The sequence below is a fragment of the Phaenicophaeus curvirostris genome, chromosome 27, assembly GCF_032191515.1.
Source record: "Phaenicophaeus curvirostris isolate KB17595 chromosome 27, BPBGC_Pcur_1.0, whole genome shotgun sequence".
Lineage (NCBI taxonomy): Eukaryota > Metazoa > Chordata > Aves > Cuculiformes > Cuculidae > Phaenicophaeus > Phaenicophaeus curvirostris.
In genome coordinates, this window is record NC_091418.1 from 188,507 (window position 1) to 214,509 (window position 26,003).

At 60.9% G+C, this 26,003-nt stretch overlaps 3 protein-coding genes across 14 annotated transcripts in view; 2 read left to right on the plus strand and 1 right to left on the minus strand.

Annotated features, from left to right (window-relative positions):
• The window catches only part of ANK1 (ankyrin 1), a 63,267-nt gene extending 43,262 nt beyond the window's left edge, over positions 1-20,005 (plus strand). For 6 of the 11 annotated variants that reach the window (XM_069877362.1, XM_069877369.1, XM_069877371.1 and 3 more), the window contains exons 12-44: positions 392-490; positions 737-835; positions 1,020-1,217; positions 1,380-1,478; positions 1,563-1,661; positions 2,733-2,930; positions 3,149-3,247; positions 3,649-3,747; positions 4,071-4,169; positions 4,274-4,366; positions 4,555-4,627; positions 4,986-5,009; positions 5,911-6,013; positions 6,277-6,424; positions 6,640-6,737; positions 6,822-7,046; positions 7,457-7,611; positions 7,784-7,995; positions 8,127-8,331; positions 8,507-8,603; positions 8,827-9,055; positions 9,178-9,303; positions 9,391-9,510; positions 9,708-9,792; positions 10,042-10,116; positions 10,707-10,838; positions 11,006-11,152; positions 12,745-13,297; positions 13,926-14,184; positions 15,451-15,534; positions 15,787-15,954; positions 16,246-16,367; positions 17,820-20,005. In XM_069877362.1, the coding sequence (XP_069733463.1) occupies positions 392-490; positions 737-835; positions 1,020-1,217; positions 1,380-1,478; positions 1,563-1,661; positions 2,733-2,930; positions 3,149-3,247; positions 3,649-3,747; positions 4,071-4,169; positions 4,274-4,366; positions 4,555-4,627; positions 4,986-5,009; positions 5,911-6,013; positions 6,277-6,424; positions 6,640-6,737; positions 6,822-7,046; positions 7,457-7,611; positions 7,784-7,995; positions 8,127-8,331; positions 8,507-8,603; positions 8,827-9,055; positions 9,178-9,303; positions 9,391-9,510; positions 9,708-9,792; positions 10,042-10,116; positions 10,707-10,838; positions 11,006-11,152; positions 12,745-13,297; positions 13,926-14,184; positions 15,451-15,534; positions 15,787-15,954; positions 16,246-16,344 (4,599 nt within the window). In that variant the 3' untranslated portion in view covers positions 16,345-16,367; positions 17,820-20,005. The other 5 variants (XM_069877366.1, XM_069877363.1, XM_069877368.1 and 2 more) reach the window with 5 other exon arrangements.
• Positions 1-26,003, minus strand: part of IKBKB (inhibitor of nuclear factor kappa B kinase subunit beta) — a 229,314-nt gene that overhangs the window by 127,575 nt on the left and 75,736 nt on the right. The gene's annotated exons all lie outside the window — the stretch shown is intronic.
• Positions 20,992-23,397, plus strand: NKX6-3 (NK6 homeobox 3). 2 transcript variants are annotated; one of them, XM_069877514.1, is made up of 3 exons: positions 20,992-21,411; positions 22,457-22,626; positions 22,703-23,397. In XM_069877514.1, the coding sequence occupies exons 1-3, from the start codon at positions 21,063-21,065 to the stop codon at positions 22,931-22,933; spliced, it is 750 nt and encodes a 249-aa protein (XP_069733615.1). In that variant the 5' UTR covers positions 20,992-21,062; the 3' UTR covers positions 22,934-23,397. The 2 variants fall into 2 exon arrangements, with proteins under 2 accessions (XP_069733615.1, XP_069733616.1); XM_069877515.1 differs by having other exon boundaries at positions 22,457-22,620.

Consider the following 26,003-nt stretch of genomic DNA (forward strand, 5'->3'; position numbering starts at 1 on the left):
CTCTCTTAGGAGGAGAGGCTCAGAGACTTGGGTCTGTTCAGCTTGGAGAAGAGCAGATGGAGAGGGGATCCCATCAATGCTGATCAATGTCTGATGGGCAGGGGACAGAAGGAGGGAGCCAGACTGTTTTGTGGTGCCCAGTGGCAGTACAAGGGAGCACAGGAAGTTCCACTTGAACGTGAGGGAAATCTGCTTTCCTGTGAGGGTGACAGAGCACTGGAACAGGCTGCACAGGGAGGGTGTGGAGTCTCCTATTTTGGAGAGTTCCAAGCACACCTGGGCGCACTCCTGTGCAACCTGCTTGAGGTGACCCTGCTTTAGCAGTGGATCAGACTGGGTGAGCTCCAGAAGAGCACTTCCAACCCCTCCTGCTCTGTGATTCTCTCCACAGTCTGGCCTGACCCCTCTCCATGTGGCTGCCTTCATGGGCCACCTGCCCATTGTCAAGACCTTGCTTCAACGTGGAGCCTCTCCTAATGTGTCCAATGTGGTGAGTCCCAACTTGACTGGGGCTGTGGGAGCTCAGCATAGTGGGGTCCAGCAGGAGGTGGGAACTGCTCAAGACCTGCTCTCCTGAGCAATCCCTGGTGCCCCCTTGCTTTGTGCTGGCAGGAGGAACTGGTAGTGGCCAGAAAAAGTTGTGGGCACTGCTGTCCTGTGCTTAGACCAGAGAAATGACTACAGGAAGGCATATTCCCCCCTATGGCCTTACCACCTTATCCTGTCTTTGGCACAGAAAGTGGAGACTCCCCTACACATGGCAGCCAGAGCCGGGCACATAGATGTGGCAAAGTACCTGCTGCAGAACAAAGCCAAAGCCAACGCCAAGGCCAAGGTAGGCACAGACAACCTGTGTGATGGTCCAGCTCTGGAAACAGCCGGTGCTGGTTTCTTCACCCTTGCCTACCCAGAGCCCAGCCTGCCAGGGGCTCTGCAACAGCAGGACCAGGGCCCCTTCGGTATGGCAAGCAAGGGACTGGTCCAAGTCTGCCAAAACCACTTCTCTACCTCCCTCACAGGACGACCAGACTCCTCTGCACTGTGCTGCACGCATTGGCCACAACGGCATGGTGAGGCTCCTCCTGGAGAACAACGCCAACCCCAATCTGGCCACGACAGCGGGGCACACGCCCCTGCACATCACCACCAGAGAGGGGCATGTGGACACGGCACTGGCCCTGCTGGAGAAAGGGGCCTCACAGACCTGCACGACCAAGGTGGGGGGCTGTGGCCACTGCCACTGGAGGTAACAAGGCTGGGTAGGCTGCTGGCACTACGTCCCTGTCATGGGAGAAGCAGCCTTCTCCTGTGCCACAGCACTCACCAGTGCTCTCCTCCTCATCCCTGTACGCCTTATGATGGGCTGCCTTTCTCCTCAGAAAGGATTTACCCCTCTCCACGTTGCAGCCAAGTACGGGAAGGTAGATGTGGCAGAGCTGCTGCTGGCACGTGACGCTCACCCCAATGCAGCAGGGAAGGTGAGTGCTGCTCCTGTGGCGGCGGGAGGGGTGATGTGGTACAGAGAGAGGTCTCACCTGCCTGTGCCCTTTCCCCCTGTCTAGAATGGCCTGACCCCCCTGCATGTGGCCGTGCACCACAACAACCTGGAGATCGTCAAGCTGCTGCTTCCCAATGGGAGCTCGCCTCACAACTCAGCCTGGGTAAGGCTGGGCTGGGTGTCCCCGGGGATGTGGGAACGCTGTGTGTCAAATACATGCCAACCTGCAGCCGGCATTGCCCCTCAACCCTGGCACTCAGGAGGTACACAAGGGGCCGATCACCACCAGCTGCTCTCCTGCCTGCCTGTCCCTTGCGCCAGCACGTGGGGCAGGGGGGGTGCCGGGTGGTTGTCCTGTGCCAGCAGACAGGCTACGTCAGGGCTAGTCCTTGCTGGCAGCTGTGGCAGTTGTTTGGTGACATGTTTCCATGGCAAGCCTAGTGTAGCAGCGCTGCTGTCTGGCAGCTTGGGAAACCACACAGGAATTTTTGCATGCAGCTGTGAAGCAGTGAGTCAGAAAACCCGCGAGCTCCTGAGAGTTGCCCCGCTCTGCCTGAGCATGGGGAGCATCTCCCCAGAGAGCAGAGCTGCAGCCTCCGTTTCCACACCGTTTTCAGCGCCTGCATCCTCAGGACAGACAAGCGGCTGCTGGTGCCATCTCTCTGCACCTGGCTCTCAGGCTCTCCCCTCTCCCCCTGTGCAGGCTGGTGGACGTGGTGGGCAGGCATCGGGAGCAGCCAGGACTAGCACCGGTCCCCGCTGAGCTGCGTCACCCGGGCAGAGCATGGCTGCCAGCTGCTTGGCTCCTGCAGCACAGAGGCAGAGGCAGTGCTCAGGGCCCTGTGGACTCTACCTGAATACTAATCTTGCATACTGCGAGTTTTGCTGTGCGCCTTGGCCAGACGCATTCTAGGAGGTGTCTGTCTGCTCTGGCTTCTCACAGTTTGAGATGGCAGAACATGCTGTAGGGATTCACGTGTGGAAAACCCCAGGATACCAGCCCAACCTGCAGCAGGTGGTCTTTGAGACCCCTGCACTGGCTTGGCTGGCAGTGTGGGGTTTTTTTTTGCCTCAGTGTCAGGGCCAGCTGCTGTCAGGGTGTGAGCCTGCAGCCCTGTATGTTTGAGGCGGCTTGGAAGGGCAGACCTGGCCTGGGGAAGCAAGGCAGCACCTCCTGTCCCTGCTGGTCTGCTCAGCAGGGGCCGAGCAATGGAAGGATTCTCTCTCCCTGCAGAACGGGTACACTCCCCTGCACATCGCTGCCAAGCAGAACCAGATGGAGGTGGCCAGCAGCTTGCTGCAGTATGGGGCTTCTGCGAATGCTGAGTCTGTTCAGGGTGTCACCCCCCTACACCTGGCTTCCCAGGAGGGGCACGCAGAGATGGTGGCACTGCTTTTCTCCAAACAAGCCAATGGCAACCTAGGCAACAAGGTAAGTTGTCCTGACGCGTTCTGCCAGCTTGGGGGTGAACGCCCTGGCAGGGCGTAGCAGACAGGGTGGTGGTGGAGGCCCCAGTGCCTCCCTGTGTGCGGGCAGCAGTGCACTGGCCAGCTGGTCAGTTTGCCAGGTTGGAGACCTGACTTGGAGTCTCTGTTGGTAGAGCTGCAGTGGTGGCATTGCCACTGTGCTGAGACCTCCTCTGTTTGCAGAGTGGCCTGACTCCTCTCCATCTCGTGGCTCAAGAGGGGCATGTGCAGGTTGCTGATGTTCTGGTGAAACACGGAGTCACAGTGGATGCAACGACCAGGGTAAAGTAGTGCATTGACCATGGTTGTGATGAAAAACATGTAGGGAAACAAATTCTAGGTCTTCTACAGGAGAAGCATGGCCTTTCTTTTTCTTTGTGTAAGAGTTTCCCCTCTCACAGGCGTTCTTACCACTTTGTCCATCTCTTGGGGACTCTTCCTTCTCTTCCCTCCACCGCCCTGGAGGGATGATTCTTGCCCCTTCCCACAGCTCACCCCTGTACCACCAGACACAATGTGGTGTGGTCTGCAGTGCTCTGCCCTGGTCCTGGGCTCTTGGGCAGCACCCACACCTGTGTCCCGTCCTTTATTCATGGGGGCTTTGCCCATGGGATGAACATACAGAAGCCAGAAGGGCAGGATGCACCACCGAGGGCAAGCTGAGACCTGATCTCATCTTTCAGATGGGCTATACCCCACTGCACGTGGCCAGCCACTATGGGAACATCAAGCTGGTGAAGTTTTTGCTGCAGCACCAGGCTGATGTCAATGCCAAGACTAAGGTACAGAGGTGTCCTATGTTCCAAGAATCCTTCTCCACTGGGCAACAGCATGCAGGTTGATGGTGAAGGCTGAGCCTCCCTCTCTGCTTCCACTTCTCCCCCCACCATTGCTCCAAGCCCTCCTGTCTCCATCACTGGAAGCTGCTGTAGTCTAAGCTACAGCTCTGGGCAAGTGCTGGGGTCTGCAGAGCCCTTTGCTTACCCTGGAAAGGAGAGGGCCATCCTTGTCCTCCAGGCATTAAGCACAGCGTGAGATGTGGAGGCACTTCTAGGGCAGCAGGCTCACAGAACTGATGGCAGCATCCTCTGTCCCCCTCCTGCAGCTGGGCTACACCCCTCTGCACCAAGCAGCACAGCAGGGCCACACGGACGTTGTGACGCTGCTGCTGAAGCACGGTGCTTCTCCCAATGAGATCAGCACGGTGAGTACGGTGCTTGCCCACACCTCCTGGCCCTACAGCAACCTCAGGTGCCTGCCCAGGCTTCCCCGTGGCTGCTGCTGACCCACTCCTTCCTCCTTGCCCAGAATGGCACCACTCCTCTGGCCATCGCAAAGCGGCTTGGCTACATTTCAGTCACGGACGTGCTCAAGATCGTCACAGAGGAAACAGACATCCCGGTGAGCCCCTGGGGAGTGGGACCAGACCCTGTGGAGGAGGACTGGGAGCAGCCAGGCAAAGGTCTGCTGAGCACAGCGGGGCAGGGCCAGTGCAGGTGGCTGGGTGCTGCGCATGGGTGTGAGGAGAGGGCTGCAGGTGACTGCACCGCAAAGGGCTTCCCTCCTCTGACTCCACTCTGCTCCCGCAGTCAGTTGGTGACAAGCACCGCATGAGCTTCCCGGAGACTGTAGACGAGATTCTGGACGTGTCAGAGGATGAAGGTGAGGGAGCTGGGTGGCACCATCCCAGAAATCCGCTGGCTGAGCCAGCATGGCAGGCAGCAGCCCCAGGGACGGGTGGGGGAGCTCTGTGGCCCCACAGTGCTGTTGTGGACAGGATGAGAGGAGCCCACCAGACTCGCCTCCCGCCTTGGGTGCTTCCGTGTGCTCTGCGGAGGGCTGTGCCCGGACCTCTCCAGGGTCCCATGCCCCAGCAACAGTGGGCAGAGAGCCCTTGGGCACACAGAGCACCCCCACCATGCCCTGATCTGTGGGGTGGTACCAGCTTCCAGCCCGGATGCAGCTGGTCTGCTGCTGCTCCCTCCCAAAGACCTCACCTCTACTTCTTCTTACTTTGCAGGCACTGCTCATGTCACAGTAATGGGTATGAAATGTGTCGCCCTGCCCCAGCTCAATGGCCCATTTCACCCCATGGCCACTAACCATCCGCACGCCACCTCCATCCGCTGATCCTTGCTGCTGGGCTGGCGCTGCCAGCGCAGGCCCCGCCATCCTGCCCTGCCCATCTGTGTCTGTGCCGCTTGCTGTGGTGTGACTGCATGACCGGGGCCGCCCGCCTCACTGCGGGGAGCCCTGACTCCCTGTCGGCCCCAAGCCCGGAGCCTGGCAGGCAGAGGAGTCTGGTCCTGTGACAAACCCCAGTGCCCTTCTACAACCTCCCTGAGCCACCCTGGCTGGAGCAGGGATGAACCCAAGTGCTCAAGGGTCTCCCTGCTGCTGCAGTCGCCTCCCCATCACTGGGGCTCCCTCCCTGCTCTGGAAGGTGCTGGGCTCTCTACCATAAGGCACTGGTGAGAGCCCAACCGTGGCGAGCATTTTAGCAGGGATTCATCAGGCCAGCAGGCAGCACTGGCTGGGCTTGTGCCTCCGAGGTGGGCGTGTGGATGCACTTGGCAGTGTTTGGGCATCCTTCCCATGTCCCCAACCCTGCTTACACTCCTGTCCCCAGCAGCCAATGGCAGGGTGTCCCTGACAGGCTGCGCTTGGTGCTGTGGGAAAGGGCTCAGCTACCAGCTGAGGCTCCTGACAGCTACCACAACTCCTGCCTCTCTGACACACAGTGTGGGACTTGCCACCGGACCCCATCTGGCATAAGGCAAAGCCATCCCATGGCTGGCAGAGACCCAGGGGATGAGTGTGTGTGGCCAGCATTGGGACCAGGGCTGGGCCCTGGCTCCAGCCCTGAGGAGGGATGGGGGCAACTGTTGGATGTCTGTGCTCCCTTGTCCAGCCTTTCTGCATGCTGAGCCAGCTCTTGCTTTCAGAGGAGGAGTTGATCACACCAAAATCCAGAACACCTGATCGCAAGGACCAGGAGGGCAAGAAGGAGGTGCTGGAGTTCATGACCATGACGACACTGGAGCAAACGTAAGAGGCATGGGATGGTGAGATGGAGCGAGTACGGGGCATGGGGCCAGCCTGGTGCTGGGCTGGGATACCTCTGGGCAGGGGTTGGATCACTGGGCCTCCGCTGGCTAGCACGATGGGTGAAGCTAGTCGGTGTTGTTCCTGCACTAGGACACAGGTCAGCTGCTGAGTTTGCCTTCATCCAGTGACACCAGGACTCCCTGGGGACAGCTGAGGGGCCCAGGCCTGCCACTTCAGTGGCTGTCACTGCTTTCTCCTGTCAGGGTGGAGTCTCCAGCTGTCCTGCCAGTCCCCTGCATCCCACCAGAGACTGTGGTGACCAGAGCAGAAGAGGCTGAGCAGGCAAGACCTGTGGAGACAGAAGCTGAACAAGTCAGCCTGCTGCATGCACCCTCGGTGTCCCCACAGGAGGTGAGCGTGAGACACAGCCTGCCACGCTCCCCCAGGCATTCCCTGCTCGGAGGACGCCCTCCATCACCACAGAGAAGAAACGGGGGGTGGGTGATAGAGTGAACCCAGCAGTATGGGGCTGCCCAGGGTGGGTCATGAGGCTGTGGAGGAATGTGGAGGCTCAGCACCCCAAACAGGACACTGTGCCCACTGGGGCTTTTCCCTGCCTTACACAGCCCTCCAAGGAGTTCGATGAGGACTCTCTGATCCCCAGCAGTCCCGCCACTGAGACCTCGGATAACATCAGCCCGGTGGCCAGCCCCGTGCACACAGGGTGAGTGCCCAGCCCATGCAGCACATGCTTTCTACATGAGCTGGATGCAAGGTGCCCACCTGCCCGTGCCTCTGCCTGCTCCAGGTTCCTAGTGAGCTTCATGGTGGATGCCCGCGGTGGCTCCATGCGCGGCAGCCGGCACCACGGACTGCGTGTGGTCATCCCGCCCCGTGCCTGCGCCGCGCCAACCCGCATCACCTGCCGCCTGGTGAAGCCCCAAAAGTTGCCTTCACCCCCGACGCTGGCAGAGGAGGAGGGTCTGACCAGCCGGATCATCGCCCTGGGGCCTGCTGGTGCCCAGTTCCTCAGGTGAGCACAACTGGGAACAGAGCAGATGGGGTTGCCCACACTGCAGCCAGCCCTCTGGACTGGCGATGGATTTGTCTTCTCTGGATTCTCTGTCAACTGGGGCAAGACCTCTGTCCATCTCTGCTTCTGCGGTCTGGCCCAGGAGACTTCCTGTCTCTGGCCAGGTATGACATGATCCTGGGGTGGGTCATTGCAGCATAACAGAGCAGTGGTGGTGCTGCGCTAGGAAAAGTCCCAGCTGGCATGGTCCTGCTGGGTGCAGAGCCCTGTTTCCCAGAATGTCAGCAGCTCTGCCTTCCTCCCACCGGCAGCTGTACTGCATGGCAGGTACTCTGCTTGGGGCCACCTCGCTGTCTGCGTGTCCCAGCAGCGGTGTGTGGGTGCAAGTGCCCTCTCTCTGCTGCCCACAGCCCTGTCATTGTGGAGATCCCACACTTCGCCTCGTATGGGCGTGGAGACCGCGAGCTGGTGGTGCTGCGCAGCGAGAACGGCTCTGTCTGGAAGGAGCACCGCAACCGCTATGAGGAGAGCTACATCGACCAGCTGCTCAATGGCATGGACGAGGGTGAGCGAGCCTGGCAGGCCAGGGATCGGCACATGCAGCTCCCCGCAGGCAGGGCTGCAGCTGAGTGGTAGGGTGGGACTGAGCGTGGCGTGGTTGGTGCGGCTTGGAGTGGGTGGTAGGTGACAGCCACAGGCTTGGCACATGAGCACTGCTGGCCGTACTGCCCTTGCAGAGCTGGAGAGCCAGGAGGAGCTGGAGAAGAAGAGGGTCTGCCGCATCATCACCACCGACTTCCCTCTCTACTTCGTGGTCATGTCCCGGATTTGCCAGGACTGTGATATGATTGGCCCTGAAGGAGGGTGTTTGAAAAGCACACTGGTGCCCATGGTGCAGGCCACCTTCCCAGAGACTGCTGTCACCAAGAAAGTGAGGCTGGCCCTGCAGGTGAGCCCCGGCGAGCCTGGCCTGGGGAACAGCTGGGCTCCTGCAGGCAGGAGCAGGCAGCAAGGCCCAGCCTCTGCCTCAGCCCGGCCAGGAATATCCAGCCCTGATGCCCGTGCTCATGCTGCCAACAGGCGCAACCTGTGCCCGATGAGCTGGTGACCAAGCTGCTGGGGAACCAGGCAACCTTCAGCCCTATTGTCACGGTGGAGCCGCGCCGGAGGAAGTTCCACCGCCCCATTGGCCTCCGCATCCCACTGCCACCATCCTGGAAGGACAATCCCCGAGACAGCGGCGAGGGTGACACTACCAGCCTGCGCTTGCTATGCAGTGTGATTGGTAAGGCTGCCAATCCCTGTGCATGGGCGAGCCTGCTCTCTGGTAGGGCCAGGCTGCGTGGGATGCAGCTCCTGGAAGCTAAAGACAGGTCATAGTGACGGAGAGCAAATGCCTGGAGGGCGCAGACCCCAGGCTTATGGAAAGGCAATGTGTTTACCCTTGCTTTCTGCTGCAGGAGGGACAGCCCAAGCCCAGTGGGAAGACATAACAGGCACCACGAAGCTGGTCTATGAAAATGAGTGTGCTAACTTTACCACCAATGTGTCTGCCAGGTGAGTCCTGGGCGAGCATCTGCTCATTTGGGGACATTGGCTGCTCCTCAGGCCATCTTGGGGTGCAGCCTGTGCCAGGAGGAGCCTCCTGCCGCTGAGCCGCCCCATTACCATGTGCAGGGCAGCACCCTCTGTGGTGCAGTTTGCTGTCAGAGGGCGGGGCAGCCCTCTTGGTGCTGTCTGGGAGCCTGTCTGGCAGTGCTCTGAGCCAACCATCCTGCAGGTTCTGGCTGGCCGACTGCCCGCGCACAGCCGAGGCTGTGCACTTCGCCACAATGCTGTACAAGGAGCTGACAGCCGTCCCTTACATGGCCAAATTTGTGGTGTTTGCCAAGATGAACGATGCACGGGAAGGCCGGCTGCGCTGCTACTGCATGACCGATGACAAGGTCGACAAGACTTTAGAGCAGCATGAAAACTTCACTGAGGTGGCCCGCAGCAGAGACATTGAGGTTTGTCCCCAGCAGCATGCACTGGCCCTCACCTGAGGAGGAAAGCTGAGGTTACCTGCCCTGTCCAGGGGCAGGAGAAGCAGCTCTGCACAGGGTCTGAGCCTGTTTTCTGCTCTCTGCAGGTGGTGGAGGGGATGCCTCTGCATGTCGAGCTCTCAGGGAACCTGGTGCCTGTCAAGAAGGCCACTCAGCCCCGCACCTTCCTGTTCCAGTCCTTCCGGGAGAATCGTCTCGCCATCCCTATCAAGGTAGCGGCAGGGACCAGGGATGGGCTGCAGCTGGGACCACTGTGCCTGCCTTGTGCCAGGCCACCTAACCGGGCTCTTGGTGCTTAGGTTCGGGACAGCAGCCGGGAAGCCAGTGGCTCCTTGTCTTTCTTGCGCAAGGCCATGAAGTACGAGGACCTCCAGCATGTGCTCTGCCACCTGAACATCAGCATACCACCCTGCACCAAGGTCAGTGCTGGGTCTCTGGCACCTCTGGGAGGGAGCAACAGAGCCTGGCCCTCCCGTTGGTGCAGGAGGCAGCCCTCGCTGCCAGCTTTTCTTCCTCAGCTGCTTCACATGGCCGTGCGGGAGAAGCAGTGCTGCCAGGGCAGAGCTGCTGCTCTCTTTTCAAGCTGGTAACCCTTGGTTTATCCCCACTGTCACAGGGAAGCGGCACTGAGGAGCGGAGGAGGACCCTGACGCCATTGTCTCTGCGGGAGCGATATAGCATCCCCAGCGAGACCACTTTCGGTATGCAACCTCCTGGGACAGTTCAAGCCCTCCCATAACCTGCACTCGGGGTGCCCAAGCCCAGGGGAAAGGCTGGGCTGTTGTACTCATGCTCATAACACCTTCCCTTTCATGGAGAGTTTTCTTGGTCCTGCCTGCAGGGCAGTGCCTATGTGGCTGCAAGACCCTCACAGCCAGCACTCCCTTCCCCTCCCTGCCCTGGCACAAGGCCTGGCACAGCTGGAACTGTGGCTCCCTCTTCTCTTCCAGGCTCTCTGAGCAGCACAGACAAGACAGAGCAGAAGATGGTCGACATAGCAGAACAATTGGGCCTCAGCTGGGCTGGTGAGTGCACACCTCATGGCTCTGAGGATGCACAACACTCCTGGGAAAGCTGACACTTCAGAAGGCAGGAATCCTGCTGCAGTGTGGAGTGGATGTGCTCCACCCTGTCTGGGGAACTGATGCAGTTGGTCTGCATGCAGACTGCACCAGCTCCTCTGGTATGCTGGCCTCACCTCCCAGCACTGACTGTGAGCGTACTGCAACTGTGAAATGGATCTTCTCGCAGCTGTGCACGCATTCACATGCATGTGCACATGTGCCAGGCTGGGGTTTTGTTTTGAGTTGAGCATATTGCTGCTGTTCGTGGAGGCCCAGCACTGTCGTGTAGCCGCATGCCCAGCGGCAGTAGCTGCGCTTCTCCCAGTGTGAGGCACCTGCCGCACTGGTCACAGCCAGCCTGGGCAGAGCGGTCCAGTCCCTGCTCCATCCCAGCTGCTGCTCCTGCATGCTCTACCGTGTTCAGGTGTATGTGACGTGGGAGACTGTGCTGGGTCTGGCCAAGCCCTTTACAACATCCCAGGCCTTTCTGGTTCTGGAGCCAGTGGTGGGTGCCGGAGGGTATGATGCTGACATGTGGCGTCTTCCCCCAGAGCTGGCACGTGAGCTGCAGTTTGGGGTGGACGACATCAACAGGATACGTGTGGAGAATCCCAACTCCTTGCTGGAGCAGAGCATGGCCTTACTCAACCTCTGGGTCAGCCGCGAGGGCAAGAGTGTCAAGAGTGAGTATCTGCGGTTCCTGTTGCAGGTGTGGAGGTGGCAGGGCTGGCTGGGTGTGTGCCCTGGGGCCCTGGCTGGCTCTACGCCACTGGTTGGTGCCTGCCTGCCCGCCTCGGGGCTGTCTGGGGCATGGCTGTGCTTCCCCGGTGACACTGACTTCTCGCCGCAGTCGAGAATCTGTACGCAGCCCTGAGGAACATCGACCGTGGTGAGATTGTCAACACGCTGGAGGGCTCCAGCCGGCAGATCCGCAGCCTGAAGAGCAGCTGGCGCTACACAGACAGAGACTACTCCCTCTCACCATCTCAGATGAATGGTGAGTTCCAGCTTCTAGCAAGGACTGCAGGAGGGCCCTGGGGGCAGAGTCCATGCAGACAGGCCATGGCTGATATCTCTTCTGGCCAGGGCACACTGGTGGCCTGCTGGGAGCTCAGTGGGCACAATGTATTGCCAACAGACGCAGTCTATTCACTGGGGCTTATGCTGCAGGAAGCTTGGCCCTGCCGTAGTGCTTTCTGAGAAGTTCTCCAGGTGGGATGGACACACATTCTTTATCCCCATGTGCCAGGAAGAGGTGCCTCTGGCTGTGTGAACTGAGTTGTGGCCAAGGAGCTCACGGAGTCCTGGCTGTCCAGCTGTGCCTGTGCACTCGGGCTGGGTCCCAGGTTGAGCGTGCCAGGGTGTGGGAGCACAGCCAGGGTCAGGTGCAGCGTGTGCTGTTGGGGAGCCAGCCCAGCGGCAGGGACGGGGCTGTGTGCTGCTGCAGCCCTGCACCATGGCACTGCCCGCACAGCTCTGGCTCATCGCTCTCTCCCTCTTTGTCTCTCCCCTTGTTCTGCTCTCTCAAACATGCCACCTAGTGCCGTCCGGTGTGCACAATCCTGTGGGTCACTTGTCACCTCTTCTCTGAGCTCATCCTGGCCTCTCCTACTCTCACCTTCTTCCACTGCCTGTCTCCACTGTCTCCACCTCAGCTGAGCCCTCCAGGAACTGTGTCCTGCTGCGGCAACTGCATGTCACCAGAGACTGCCCCTCTCATGGCTGTTGTGCTTGCAGGCGGCCACGCCAGACTTTCTCCTCCTGCAGTGCCCTCTGCTCCTTCCCTCACTGGCCCTGCACTGCCAGGGGAGAGGTGCCTTTTCTGTCCCCACTGTCCCTCGTGCCTTGGCTGTGGCTGGCAATCCTGCCTGGGGAGCGGAATGGGTTCTTGGCTCATCTCCAGGAGGGGAAGAGGGGTGGGGAGCTGAAAAGGCTGAGCAAAGCTGCCTGCATGGGTGGGAGCCCCTGGCTTGGCCGTAGTCTGTATTGGTGTGCCTGGGCAGTGCATGTGGCCCTGGGTGATGAGGATGTGACAACTGCTTGCAGCCCCGGAGATGACAGGGTTGTAGGGCCCTGGCTGCTTCCCGCACGCCTCAGGGTTGCATGATATGTAGCAGGGCCATCCTCCCCTGCTTGTGGCGTAACTTCCAGCCTGTTTCTCTGTGCTGCGCAGAGGAGTTGACCAGGCGACTGTGCCTGCCAGGCTTGACCATCTGAGCTCCAGGCTGACTATCAGCTCATGCTGGGTGAGGGCTCTGGGCAGGGACATGGAGGCTGATGGACCAGGGTGGCAAAGGGGATGCTGTGTCCTGCAGTGTGGATGGGGCAGCCTGTGGACTGAGGGGAGTGGACAGCCACAGGGCCTGCCCAAAGCAGCCCCAGGTCTCGAAGGGAGGCGCGACGGCACTTGCAGGGACTGTGCAAAGGCAGCAGCTCTGTGAGCACAGCCCTGCTCAGCCCAGCCACTGGGGTGTGTGGAGTGACCACTGCTGTCCTTGGGGCAGACACCCTCCTGGAGGCTGGTTCCCCGCTGTGCTTGTGCGTGCGTGAGACAGCTGCTAGAGTTGTTGCCTCTGTCTGCCCATATAGGTTACGCTTCGCTGCAGGACGAGCTGCTGTCCCCCGCCTCCCTGCATTATGCGCTGCCATCCCCGCTGCGTGCCGACCAATACTGGAATGAGGTGGCCATCATGGATGCTATCCCCATGGCTGCCACGGAGCAGGATGCCCTTATGGAGATGTCCGACATACAGGTGTGGTCCTCTGGGCTCACCCCCTCGCTGGTGACTGCTGAGGACTCCTCTTTGGAGTGCAGCAAGGCCGAGGACTCGGATGCCACAAGCGAAGGCCGGTTCCCAGGGCAGCTTCTAGCAGATGCACATGGCCCGGACCACATGGGCTCTATGGACCTGGTTGAGGATGACACAGTGGACTCAGATGCCATGAATGGCCTGATTGACCTTCTAGAGCAGGAGGAGAGGCAGAGGCCAGAGAGGAAGATGCCAGCCGGTGATCGCCAGCCAGGGACTGGGGAGCAGGACCGGGAGAGTGAAGTCTCTTTTGTTTCAGCTCAGCAGAAGGTGCAAGCCAGGATCACAGCATCACCTACTGTTAGCCACATCACGGAGAAGAGCACAGACAGGTACTGCAGCCTGGGGTGCTGGCGTGGCAGTGGGACGGGAGCAGAACTGCTTTGCCAGCTATTGCCCAGTGCTGGGCCAGCAGCAACCATCTCCCAGCTTTGCTTGCCCCTCTGTTGGTCTCAAGCTCTGGAGCCCTGGCATCCCCAGCAGACAGAGCAATGACTTGGGCTGTGCCTTGCACCTCTCAGGAGATGCTCAGGGTGCTCCTCACAGAGCCCCTGGGAGGGAACCCAGGCAGACGGCCAGGTCCTGCATGTAGGGTGTGCTTACCAGAGCTATCTCAGCCCGAGCTGCATCCTCCCATGTTCCCAGTGGCACCAGTCCTACGTGGTCCCTGGCAGAGCCCAGCAATGCTCTGTAGAGCTGTGCTGGGGAGGCAGTGGGGTGGGCAGGGAGCGTGGCAGGGAGGAGCCGGCCTGTGTCCTTCGTGCGTCTGCGTTTTGTGCTGCTTGTGCTGGGCACCGGCAGCGCTGTGAGCTGGGGAGCCCGGCACCTGGCAGGGTGCAGGCTGCACCGGTGAGCCTGCCGGGGGCCAGCTGGTGCTCAGAGTGAGCACTCCACGGCAAAGCTGACTGCCTCTCTCTCTCTGTCTCTCTCTCTCTGTCCCTGTCCCTCTCTGGTGCCCAGGCTGAGGGACTGGAATGCAGAAGGCTCCTTTATCTCCTGCCTACAGGACCTGACAGCGGGCTCCTGGCAGGAGGGGGTCACCCGAAAGCTGCTCCCAGCGCACACTATGGCCTCCGGGGCGCAGGGCCAGGAGCAAGAGCAGGTCCTGGTGCAGCCTGTAGAGCTGATGCGGGTCAGCTCTGCCGAGGACAGCAACTGGCAGCCCCAGCACCCCGCGGGCGGCTGGCAGGAGGAGGCAGACAGCCGCTTCTTTGGCCAGGTGAGGGTAAAAGCAGGGGGACCTGGTCCCACAGAAAGTGGAGAGCCTACAGACAGCCCTGTCCTGAGCCTGCTGTGCAGACTGGGAGCTAGCGGAGGCACAAATGTGCTGGCACGCTTCCTGCTTCCTGCCCCCGGGGGTGCCTCTCATCCCAGAATAGCCTGTTGTGCTTGATACCTGAGCACTTGCCCTCCATTTATAGCCCATCCAACCTCCTAGCCTGCTTCCTTATTGAGTATCTGCCCTGGCCGCCAGCCCAACAACCTGCTGGAGCCAGAAAAAGAGCTGGTCTAGGGGCCAGTCTGGATCATGGGCATCCTGCCATGGCTACACGAAGCTGGCAGGTACAAGGTGAGGGCAAGAGCCTTTCCCCAGTAGGGACATGCGTGGCCATCCCAGCAGAGTGGCCATGCTTGGAGCTGGTTGCTCAGCTCCGCAACGTGTCTCCCAAGTCACGTACCATTCCAGTGACATTCCAAGCCCCTGGCTCCTGCCTGGGGCTTCTTTTGTCCTGTGACGAAGGACTGCACGCTGCCCTCCCACCACAGTCAGGCAGACAGGTTGTTGGCGAGCTGACGGAGAAGGGGACGGGGCTGTCCCTCTCACCACCGGGCTGGGGACGGGCAGTGCTGTCACAGCCTTGGCCCCATGACTCTGACGAAGCTGTGAGAAAGAAGGATGCCCCACCTGCCCGCTGCCTTCTCACCACCCACAGCCAGCTGAGCCGCAGCAGCTAGGGTTACAGCAGCGCTCCCGCAGAGCCAGGGCACTGCGGATCTGCAGGGCTGCTCCTGCCTGGGTCTGTGCCTGTCTCAGAGGGACAGCATGGTTGGACTCTGACCCACGGAGCCCACGCGTGGCTGCGTGCGTTGAAGCAGAATGTGGGCTTTCCTGGCCCAGCTGCTGATCGCCCTGGTGCTGCTGGCCTTCTTCCTGGTCAGCTGCCAGAACGTCATGCACATCGTCAGGGGCTCTGTCCGCTTCCTGCTCAAACACGCCCACCACGAGCTGGACAAGGAGCTTGGGGAAGGCCAGGGGCTGGTGGACGATGAGGAGGCTCTCTCCACCAAGGTCGTCCGCCGGCGCGTCCTTGTGAAGGTAATGAGCAGGGAGCAGAGAGACCAGTGCCGGGGCAGAGGCAGAGGAGAGCAGTAAAGGGATGGTGCAGGGCGGGAGATGGAGGCCGTGGGGTGCACGTCAGGTTTGCTGTTTCGTCTGCTCCCTTCACCCCCCTGAAATGCCCTGTTCTCCCTCCTCTTGCTGCAGGGGAATGAGGTCCTTCATCTCCCTGGAGAGCAGGTGACTGAGGAGCAGTTCACAGATGATCAAGGCAATATCATCACCAAGAAGGTGAGTGATCAAGGGCATGGTGTGGACGAGGGCACGCCGCAGCCTTCTTTCGGCTGTCGTGCTCCTCCCTGCAGCCCAGGGGCCCATGCAGGGCACCCACGTCTTCGGTTACAGTCACGGCACTTCTCTGGCCAGACCCTGCGTGTGGGACTGAGGCTGCACACCGCGAGTCATTCAGGGGCCTGACGGGGCGGGGGGGAATTTTGGTGCCTGGGGGCTACGCGTGACACCCAGCTGTGCTGGTCTCCGCAGGTCATCCGGAAGGTGGTGCGTCACCTGGGCCCTGGTGACACAGGTGACAGGCATGAGCAGGAGGAGCTGATTCTGGAGGGCTCCCTGCAGGAGCCCCGAGACCTGGAGGTTGAGGACGATCACTTCATGAAATACTCCATCCTACACCGGGATGGTCTGGGTCCCAAGGTACAGTGTGGCTTACAGCCTTGCCTTGCAGGCTCCCTGCCTGCAGCCTGCATTGCCCCTGCAGGACTCACAGCCTCTGGGGCTCTGCCACCCTCTATTCCCTTTTTCTGCCCTGCTCTCCTCTCCTGTTTCTCCTCTAAAGGCTTACAAGGGCAGCTCTTGCCACCGCACCAGTCTTCTTGCTTGGTGTTTTCTGCCAACTGACTCTGCTTTTCCCTCTCCTGTCCTTTTCTGTGTGTCTGTCTGTTCACCTGGGTGATGTCCTGCTTCCTGCTCCCGTGGCTGCCTCAGGAGGAGGTGCGAGTGCGTGTCCCGAAACCAGAGGTCTCCGGGGGCAGGATGGGGGCTCAGATAGTGAAACGAGCCAGCCTGAAAAGGGGGAAGCAGTGACCCCTCAAATGGCCTCTTTTGAGGTAACCCCACCTTTGTTTTTCCTTCTGTCCCAGCTCCCTAGGCTGCTGCCTGCACTGAGCTGCTGGTCACACACATCCTCCCAGCTCTGGTCCCACAGAGAGGGGTTGCTGTGCTGCAGTGAAATGCTGGGGATGGGCAGTGGCGTGCCCCTGCTACTGGCTCCCTCTCGAGCCCCGGGTCTGGATGCAGTGGGCATGAGGTGCCCCACTCTGCAGTGATGCTCGAGCCAGTACTTGTAGGGGCTGAGGTCAGGGAACCCATCTTTGTCCCAGGACATTTCTTCCATGGATCCCAGTGTGAGCACTGGATCATCCCTTGAGTCCTTTGCATGCTCTGCTCGCCGTGCCTTCCCTGCTGGGTGGGACCAGGCTCAGGGCATGGTGCTTGGCACAGCACGCTTGGACCCAGCTTCATTGTAGTTCTCTGCACACTCACTGCTGGGCTGGTGGGGCAGCTCTTGGGGGAAGGTGCTGTACGCATGTGCCCCAGCTGCCAGATCTGTCCTGAGCCGGGGAAGAGGCTGCCAGGCAGAGGCGGGTAGTCCTCTGTCTTCTGCTGTGCATGCATAGCTGTGTCTGTCTGTCCTCCCTCTCCTTCCTTTCTCCACTGTGACGGTGGGCTCTCCATGGGTGCATGACAGTCCTGTGTTTGTGGCCACATGTTTTTGCAGACTGTGTCTGTGCACCTACTGCCTGCCCTGCTACTCTGGCAGTCCCTGGGTCTCCGGAACGCTGCTCCTCCTGCTTTTCTCCTGCTGTTTTCCATAGTCTGCACAACTGGCCCAAGATGTACATTAGGAGTAGATGGGGTTTTACCTGCTGTGGTGAGAGTGAGGGGCAGCCAGTCCCCCAGATTGAGGCTGGGGGCTCAGGTCTGGCCTCCTCTACCCCCAAGCCTGGGCAGCCTTCCCAGCTCCTTCCCAGTGCCACACTGCCTTTGGCGCAGCTCGGCTCCCACCTCGTGCTGCTCTCTGCAGCTGGAACAGCACCACCAATACTGTCTGTGCTATTGCTGCTGGTTCCAGGCAGGGCACTCTGACAGGTGCTCTGTCGCTGCCTCACTGACGACCCCCCCAAACTTGTCCTGTATTGGCTGGGCAGGATGGGTATGTGTGGGACAAGCACAGGGTACAGAAGGGGCTGGGACTGCTGTGTCCCTGGCTATTCCCATCCTTTCTCCTGGCTGTGCCACCACAAATGCTGGACATTAGGAAAAAATTTTTCACAGAAAGGGTCATTGGGCACTGGAACAGGCTACCCAGGGAGGTGGTTGATTCACCTTCCCTGGAGGTGTTTAAGGCACGGGTGGACGAGGTGCTAAGGGGCATGGTTTAGTGTTTGATAGGAATGGTCGGACTCGATGATCCGGTGGGTCTCTTCCAACCTGGTTATTCTATGATTCTATGATTCTAAATGCCTGGTAACACCATCTCTATCTCTGTATCCCTTCAGGATCTCACCTCAACACCGAACCACTGAACTCCACACACGTTCTGACACAAACCTGTGAAGAGAGGAGAGGAGAGCAGAGAGTGGAGGGGAGCAGGGCTGGCTGTACATGTTTCTATAGGCTAATGGCATGATTTCTGTATGAGACCTACTTACCGTCCTATCCGCATGACTGACCGACTGCAAGACGCATGAGCTACAGTACTTAAAACTGACGGAGGGGCCTCCGTCTCTGTCCCGCTGCTGCCAGGAGCCCGGAGGCAGCAGCACGCACCAAGGGCATCCTCCCAGCTCTTCTGGGAGGCAAGAGCTGGACTGGCAGAAAACGAGAGGAAAGGAGACTCCACCCTCGCGTGTTCTCATGTGTAAATGCATCCCCACACCCGTGCACCAACTGCAAGAGGGAAGCTGGGGCAGCACGGTGCTGCTTGCCATAGAAGGAGAGGGGCTCGGCCCCCATCGCCTGCTGCCTCTGTTGGACTCTCAGTGAGTGTTGGGCTATGGGGTGGGCAGCAGTTCCCAGGGGTGTGAGAGATGAGGGTTGTAGGGAGCATGACTGCCTCGGGCAGAGGGACTGGTGCAGGGCTGCCCTTCCTCTCCCCAGCACGTGCAACATCTCCTGCCAGGGCAGGGCTGTGGGCTGAGCACTGAGCTCGTTGCTTGTGTTGAAAGTGTAAACTGTACAGCAATCAGCCTTGTGTATATGAACCAATAAATACTATGCAAACCCCTAGGGACACTCTAGCAGTATGTACAAAGCACTAGCAGCTCTGCTCCCAAATACCTCTTCAGGCTGCGGGACGGGCAAAACCTTTGGAGCACGTGCGCAGCTGTGGTGAACAGAGCTGGGAGGCTGTAGGAGTAAAAGGGCAGAGGTGGCTGCTGCCCTGTGCCCCTCCGGCTGAGCCTGGTCCCTCCTAGCCTGGAGAGGAGCCCTCAGGCGCAGTCCACAGGCCTGGCCGTGGCACGAGCCCCAGGGTGTGTTGGCTCTAGCTAGGGTGAAGCTGTAAGGCCTGTGCTGAGGTGCTTGGGGCCCAGGGAGGATGGGTAGCGAGACAGAGCAGGGGAAGCTTGTGCCACTTCTGGGGTTGTGCCTAGCTCTACTCAGCACAATATCTGCTCAGGAGATGAGCCAGGAGCTGGCAGGAGCCAGCAGCCCTGCATTACATACCCCACTCAAGGGCTCTGCAGGGTCCCCTGGCCTCCCTACAAGGGCACAAAGGAGTACAGCCCGATGGCCCCGTGGAAGCTGACCCTCCCAGGACCAACCCCAGAGACGGAGGGGTTGGGGCCGGGGGCTGCTTGCCCAGCAGCTGCATTTTGTTGCAAGCAACCCTGCCGGGAGCTTGGCAGCCCCGGGGGTGGCTGCTCTAGCAGGAAAGCAATGACGGGCAGAGCTGCCTGCGCAACTCTGTGTGCAGTAGGTTGAATTCACTACCATACCTGACCCCAGGAGGGCCAGATGCAGGTAGCGGCAGTAGGTCCCTTGTCCCCGACTCTGTCCATGGGGGCTTGGCCTTTGTAGTGCAGAGGTATGGGGACCTCCTGCTCTTTCCCCTGGAAGTGGCCTGTTTTGTGGGGCCTGAGCTTGTTCTCTGTGCCCATGTGCAGAAGGAGCCCACCTGCAGCTCCAGGCTGGTGGCCCTGGCAGGGCAGCCCTGCTTTGTTGGTGGGAGCCCTCCACTCCCCTGCGGTCGGGAAGAAGCCTAGCTGCAGTGAAGCAAACGACCCAGCTTAGCCTTGGAGAGCAAAGCAACCCCTTCCCACCCCAAAGTTGAGCCATAGAGGCACAGACTCTCCGTCCATCGCCCTAGCTGTGTACAATAACCTCCCTAGACCCACTGCGACAGCTGACTCCGTAGCATCACCGTAGAGTTGTGTGTGGGTCCCACGCTTTGGCCTTGTATACGCCTTAGGGAATGTGCTGTGCTGCAACCGTGCCAGGCACCTGCAGTGACATCGCTTTGCACTCAGTTTGCTCGTAGGGCTGGTAGGGGGAGGCTGCACCCGACATTGAGCCTAGAGAATGCTGCAGTCTGCACACTAGAAGCTTTTTAGAAGTTTTAAAAATTACTTTTATTTCCTTTTTTTAATTGTTATGGAAAGAAGCCTTTTGGATCCCCCTGTCTTAGCCCCTGACCCTGTACACCAGCTATCAGACTATGAATTAATAAAGAAACCAACACAGACTGTCTCACCTCTGCTTTTCTGAGGGCGCGGGCAGATGGGGGCTGTGGGTGCGTGGCCAGGTGGAATTTCCCCATCCCACACCCCATTGCTGGGGTGGCCACAGTGCTGGCAACTCTTCGTGCTCTGCCCTGAGGGAGGCAAAGGCTGTGGAACCCCACGGACCCCCGGCTGATCTTGGGCTGAACCTGCAGTGGCTTCTCCCTGGGAGAGAGGATGGGGATGGGGATGGGGACGCTGCTGGGGGACCTGGCATCCTGCCCGATCTCCCGGTCCCACTGCACCGCGTCCCGTCCCAGCCCCACATCCAGCCCAGTCCCTCCCAATCCCACAGCATCCCAGCTCTGCGTCCTGTCACATCCCAGCCCATCCCATCCTGGCCCAGCCCAGCCCCACATCCCACTGCATCCCGGCTGATCTCTCCCAGTTCCCCCATGTCCAGTCCCATCAGCCCGGCCCAGCCCAGCCCTGTATCCCAGCCGATCTCTCCTGGTGCCAGCCCAGCATCCCGGCCGATCCCTCCCGGTCCCACTGTAACCCAGCCCTGCAACCTGTCCCGTCCCTTTCCGTCCCAGCCCCGCATCCCACCCCATCCCACCCTGACTCCCGGTCCCTCCGCGTCCCGTGCCGTCCTATTCCAGCCCAGCCCAGCCCATCCCAGCCCAGCCCAGCCCGGCATCCCAGCCGATCCCTCCCGGTCCCACCGCACCCCAGCCCCACGCCCCGTCCCGTTCCCCCCCAGCCCCGCCCCGCATCCCACCCGATCCCGCTGCCTCCCGCCCCAGCTCCCGCTGCCGCCGGGCGCCCCGCGTCCCCCCGGTCCCGCCGGTCCCCCCGGCCCGTCCCCCCCCGCGGGGCCGATCGCGGCGCAGCCAATGGTTGCGCGGTGCGCCGCCGCCCCGGCCAATGCCCGCGCGTTATTCTAATGCGCCCCGCTTTATCAGCACATGCTGGAGCGGCGAGGCCGCAGCGAGCGGGGCCGCCGGGAGCCCCTCGGAGCCCTGCCCGGCGGGGATGGCCCCAGCACGCGGGCGCTGAGCGCGCCTCGACGCCGCGGGGATGGACGCGAACCTGCCCGGCCCGTTCCTGCTGAACGGCTCCTTCCCCGAGGCCAAGGCGCCCGTCTGCCAGTACCCGCTGCAGGGCTCCTTCTACAAGCTGGGCGCCCCGCTGCCCGCCGGCACCCCGCACGGCATCTCCGACATCCTCGGCCGCCCCGCGGCGGGCGGCGCGCTGCTCCCCGCCTATCCGCACGCCGCGGGCTTCGACGCCCTGGGCTCGGCGGGCGTTTACTACGGGCCGCAGGCGGCTGCGCTCCCCAAGGCCGGCGGCGAGTACCTGCCCCGGGGCCGGAGCTGCTGGGCGGAGGCGGCCGTGGACTGGCGGGGCGGCCGGCAGGGCGGCACCTGTGAGTACGCGGGGACGGGCGCGAGGGCGCGGGTGGGCGCCTGACCCGGCGGCAGCGGCGTGGGGCACTGCCCGGGACAGAGCCTGCCCGGCGCAGGGGGCGACGCGCGGCCTGTCGGGCTGCCCTGTAACAGAGGGGTGGCCCCTGGGGGTCGCCCCGTGGCCAAGGGGAGACTCGGTGCCAGGGCTCTGGTTGGTTGCCCCGTGGCAGAGGGAACAGACCCAGTGCCAGAGCTGTCTGACCTCAGCCGGCACAGAGGTTTTACCTCGAGAGCAGGAGTGGCTCCAGCAGCAGAGATTAACTCTGCCCGGCCTCCTGGCAAGTGCCAGCTAGGCTGGGCAGGCAAAGCCCGCTCCCCTGGCAATCCCTGTCCCTCCAGCAGCCTCACAGGGTCAGTGCCCGGCCCGGCTCTGGGCAGAGACAGGCAGGACAGCTGACCCTGGGCTGGCAGCGCTGCCTGCCTGCTGGAGAGGTGACAGGGGGATTGCAGAGTGTGTGCTGTGCCGCAGGGTGGTTGGGATGGGTGCACTGACTGCTCCTGGCAAGCCCTGGGAGGGTCTGAGCTGAGTGTGGGTGCAGCAGCTCCACACCTGCAGCCACGGTCCCCTTCTCCCCTCTCCAGGTGATGCTTTTGCAGCAGATGGGTCAGGCGGCTCAGCACCGGTATGAGCCGATGAGCTCTGCCTGCCTTCCCCACCGTGTATCCTGTGAGGAGTAGGACGTGGGGGGCGCGGTGTGACCGGTGCCACATCTAGGGTCATGCACAGCTGCCAATTCCTCACTGCACAACAAGCCATCGCTGTCCCCAAGCAGGAGGCGTGTAGCCCAGTTCTGGCTCATGGGGCCCACACAGAGAGCAGCTCATCTCCCCTCCAGGGTGGGATGAAGCCTTGAAACAAGAACACGGTTTTAATTTGGAGGGAAGCCAGTGTGGAGGGGCCCTGTGGGCAGCGGGGGCTTGTGCTGGTGCCACGTTCAGGAAGGGGAGAGCTACTCAGAGCCGTGCACTGCAGGGAGCCTCGCTGCTCACTCATCTCTCTCACAGCCCCTGCTCACCTGGCTGACAGCATCCACAAGAAGAAGCACACGCGCCCAACCTTCACGGGACACCAGATCTTCGCTCTGGAGAAGACGTTTGAGCAGACCAAGTACCTGGCGGGTCCAGAGAGAGCGCGGCTGGCCTATTCCCTTGGCATGACCGAGTCCCAGGTGAAGGTGAGTGTGGGTCTCTGTGTGGCACGGGACGTGGGGCACGGTGGCTGCTAATCAAGCCAGTCCCGTGGGGTGGCAGGTCTGGTTCCAGAACCGACGGACCAAATGGAGGAAGAAGAGCGCCCTGGAGCCTTCCTCATCCTCACAGCGGGCAGGGGGCTCTGGTGGAGAGCGTGCAGCCTCTGAGACCGAGGACGACGAGTACAACAAGCCCCTGGACCCCGACTCTGATGACGAAAAGATCCGTCTGCTGCTGAGGAAGCACCGTGCAGCCTTCTCGGTGCTGGGCTTGGGCACACACAGTGGCTGAATGCCCGCTCCTCTGGGCCGTGGGGTGACCAGCTGCCTGCCTCCTGCGCGAGTGCCCGGCTGCAGGGATGGGGCAGCTGCCATCCCCTTCCTGGTGGCTCCGGCCCGAGGATCGTGGTTTGAAGGGCTGGGAGCAGCACATGTGGGCAGTGTCAGGTGCGGCTGTGCTGTCGGCATTGATGAAATAAAGGTCCCAGCCCCAGCCAAGTCCCAGCACTTGCTTTGTGGGCGCGTGGTCCTGGGTGAGGCTGGGCTGGAGAGGGGCTGGGACAGCATGGATGGGGCAGGGTCTGCACACCTGGCAGGGGAAGGGGCTGTGGTGCTGTGTGTGGGGCAGAAAGAGCCCCCAGGAGCCAGGCAGCCCTGGGGATGCTTCTCAGGGTTCTCCCTGGTTTGGGTGTGCACCGGCAGTAAGAGGTGCTGGTTCAAAAGTCACTCGTTGGGGCCTCTTATTGGAACCTATTAGCAGCAAATAAATATCATTTATCTTACCGGTGTGAGTGAGAGCCCATTCACCTGTCAGCGCCACAGGATTGATGCGGCGTCGATAGCCCTGGTGTGTTTGCCTGCCAGCCTGGCAATCCCGCTGTGCCGTGGGGCTGCGGCTGTGTGTTTCGGGGGGTCTGCCTGGACCCTGCGAGGGCTCCCTGGCTCTCGGCCCTTGCCCAGTGCTGGTGGGTGTACAGGGGTGACTGTCACCGGCTCCTGCTGGCAAAAGTGCGGTTGTCGGCGCCCGGCGAGCTCGGCAGTCGATGCAGCAAGAGCTGAGGAAGTGCCAGCCAGGTGCGAGCAAACAGACCGGCCGGGTCCTGGGAGGGAATCGATAGGAGATAAGGTGCTGCTGCCCATCGTATCCCTGTCAGCAGCGTGGCAGCCACAGGCAGAGAGGAGGTGCTGGGGGCTGCATCCCAAACTGGTTTCCCCTGTGGCCGCGGCTGGGGAGAGCCTGCTGGCCGAGTCCACCCCAGGGAGGGCTGAAGCCCCAGAGCACTAGGGCTTTGCTGTGGTGTGGAGCTGTGAGGCTTTAGACACTCGCCACGCAATCCACGTCCCAGGGCCCACCTTGGGCTTGAAGTCTTTGCTCTGCCCCATTCTGTCACGCGCTGGGCTGGGGGACGGCTGTAAGGAGCCCTGAGCGCTCGGCAGAGCTTCACCAGGACTGGAGGGAGCCTGACCACCCCCATAGGTCTCTCTCTGGCCCCGCCAGGCTCCGCTGCCTCAGCGGGATGAACGCCCGCAGGTGGCAGAGCCGCCGGACCCTTGGCAGGGATGCGGGAGGCCAGGGGCCACCTGCCCCACGGCCCCACGGCAGCACTGGGAGGGCCACGTCACGGGCCGCGGGCTCTGTGCAGGGCTCCACGCGGAGGGAGAAGTGCGGGGCTGCTGGTGGGATATTTTTTTGACATTTTCTAAGCTGCCCAGCATGGCTGACAATTTTTAATGTACTAACTGCCTGGTCCAGTGAGCTGATTAATTGGTGCTGAGAAGATCAATACAAAACAGAAAATTAAAACAATTTTAAAGTGATTAAGTAGTTTAACACCTGTCTGATGCCACGTCAGGGCTGGGAGACAAATAAAGCAGGTGGCAAAGGGCTTGCAGTAGCCTGGGAGAGTGACAAATCGCAGCCACAGCCTGGCTGCCCCGCGCTTCCCTGCAGCTGGCTGGGACTGCAGTGCTGCTCTGCGTGAGGTCCAGGGGCAGCAACCGGGCTCACCTTCTCTCCTGCCTGCTCTGCCCACCACTGTCCTGCTTCCCTGCATGCTCCCGCAGATTCCCAGGGTCTCAACCAGGTACGGGGAGCCTGGCACCAGCGGTGCCTTCCCCAAACCCACCTCATGCTCTGGGGCGGGGTCTGCCTAAGGCTGGGCAGCCCTGGGCACGCAGGCAGGGATGGTGCTGAGCGCAGGTAGAGCTCGGGCCGGCTGCTCTGGGGGCGTGTGGGTGCCAGTGCGGGCTGGGCGGCCTGGCAGGCAGATGGATAGCAGCTCCGCTTCAATTCTGCATCCCTTTTCTCCCAGACAAACCCCGTCAGATTTTCATAAATCAAAGCGCCACACTGTTTAATAAAAATTTATTGACTTACAAGTGATTATTTATCAAAAGGCCATTAATAGCGGCTCCGGGAATGATGTGCTACTGGGTGGTGCGTGGAGACTAATAGCAAATCAATGCCAGCATCCGGGCAGAATGCATATGAGGGCCCCCGGCCCCAGCGGGCTGCACGGCTGCTGCAGCTGGAGCCTGCAGCCCCTACCCCACGGGCCGCCCAGTGGTCCCCCCAGTTATTTATCGCTTACAAATGAAATGATCGATACTTTTAATCTAGAGCTAAATTTATTAACTTTCCCATCGGAGAGAGACATATTGACTGAGGGCATGGGGAGGGAGAGCCGAGGGAAGATGGATGTGTGCCTCCTACCCTGTCCAGCCAGCTCCCTGCCTGCTGAGGAGGATCCCGGAAGCCATCCCGGAGCCTGGAGAGGCAACTGAGGGTCTCACAGAGCTGGGCAGCAAGTGAGGGCTCCGATCCATCTTTGCGGCAGCTGTGGCAAGGGAGCAAGTTAAGGGCTGTGGGCACCCATGGCCGGGTGCATGCACCCAAGGTGCTGCTGCCGGCACCAAGCCCATGCCTGCAGGGCTGCTGAGCGGAGTTTCTCAGCCTGAAGGCAGTGCCCGTAACCTCCACAGAGAAGAGAGCCCTGGGTGCGCACCCCCAGAGTGCTCAGGGCTGGGGAAAGGTGAAGGCTCAGAGCTGTGTCTGATAAGATGGGGAAAGCAAAATGCTGGTGAACAGATCCTTAATGACAGCATAAACTCTTAACCGAGGGGGTCCTGGCCTGGGTACCCAAGATATCCATTAGCGACGAGCAGTTGCCTTCTCTTCTATCGCACTGCAGGAGTGCAAGCAATGGATTTCAGCCCTGCAGATGCTGAAACTCTTGCTCAGCTCTGCTGCTTTGGTTTTGTTTTTTCAGGTTGAAAGGAGGAGCTTTTCAATACCAGGCTTTGCTTCCGATCTCCCCCCTAGCCCCCCCGATCAATTGTCAAAATGGAAGTTGTCTCTGATG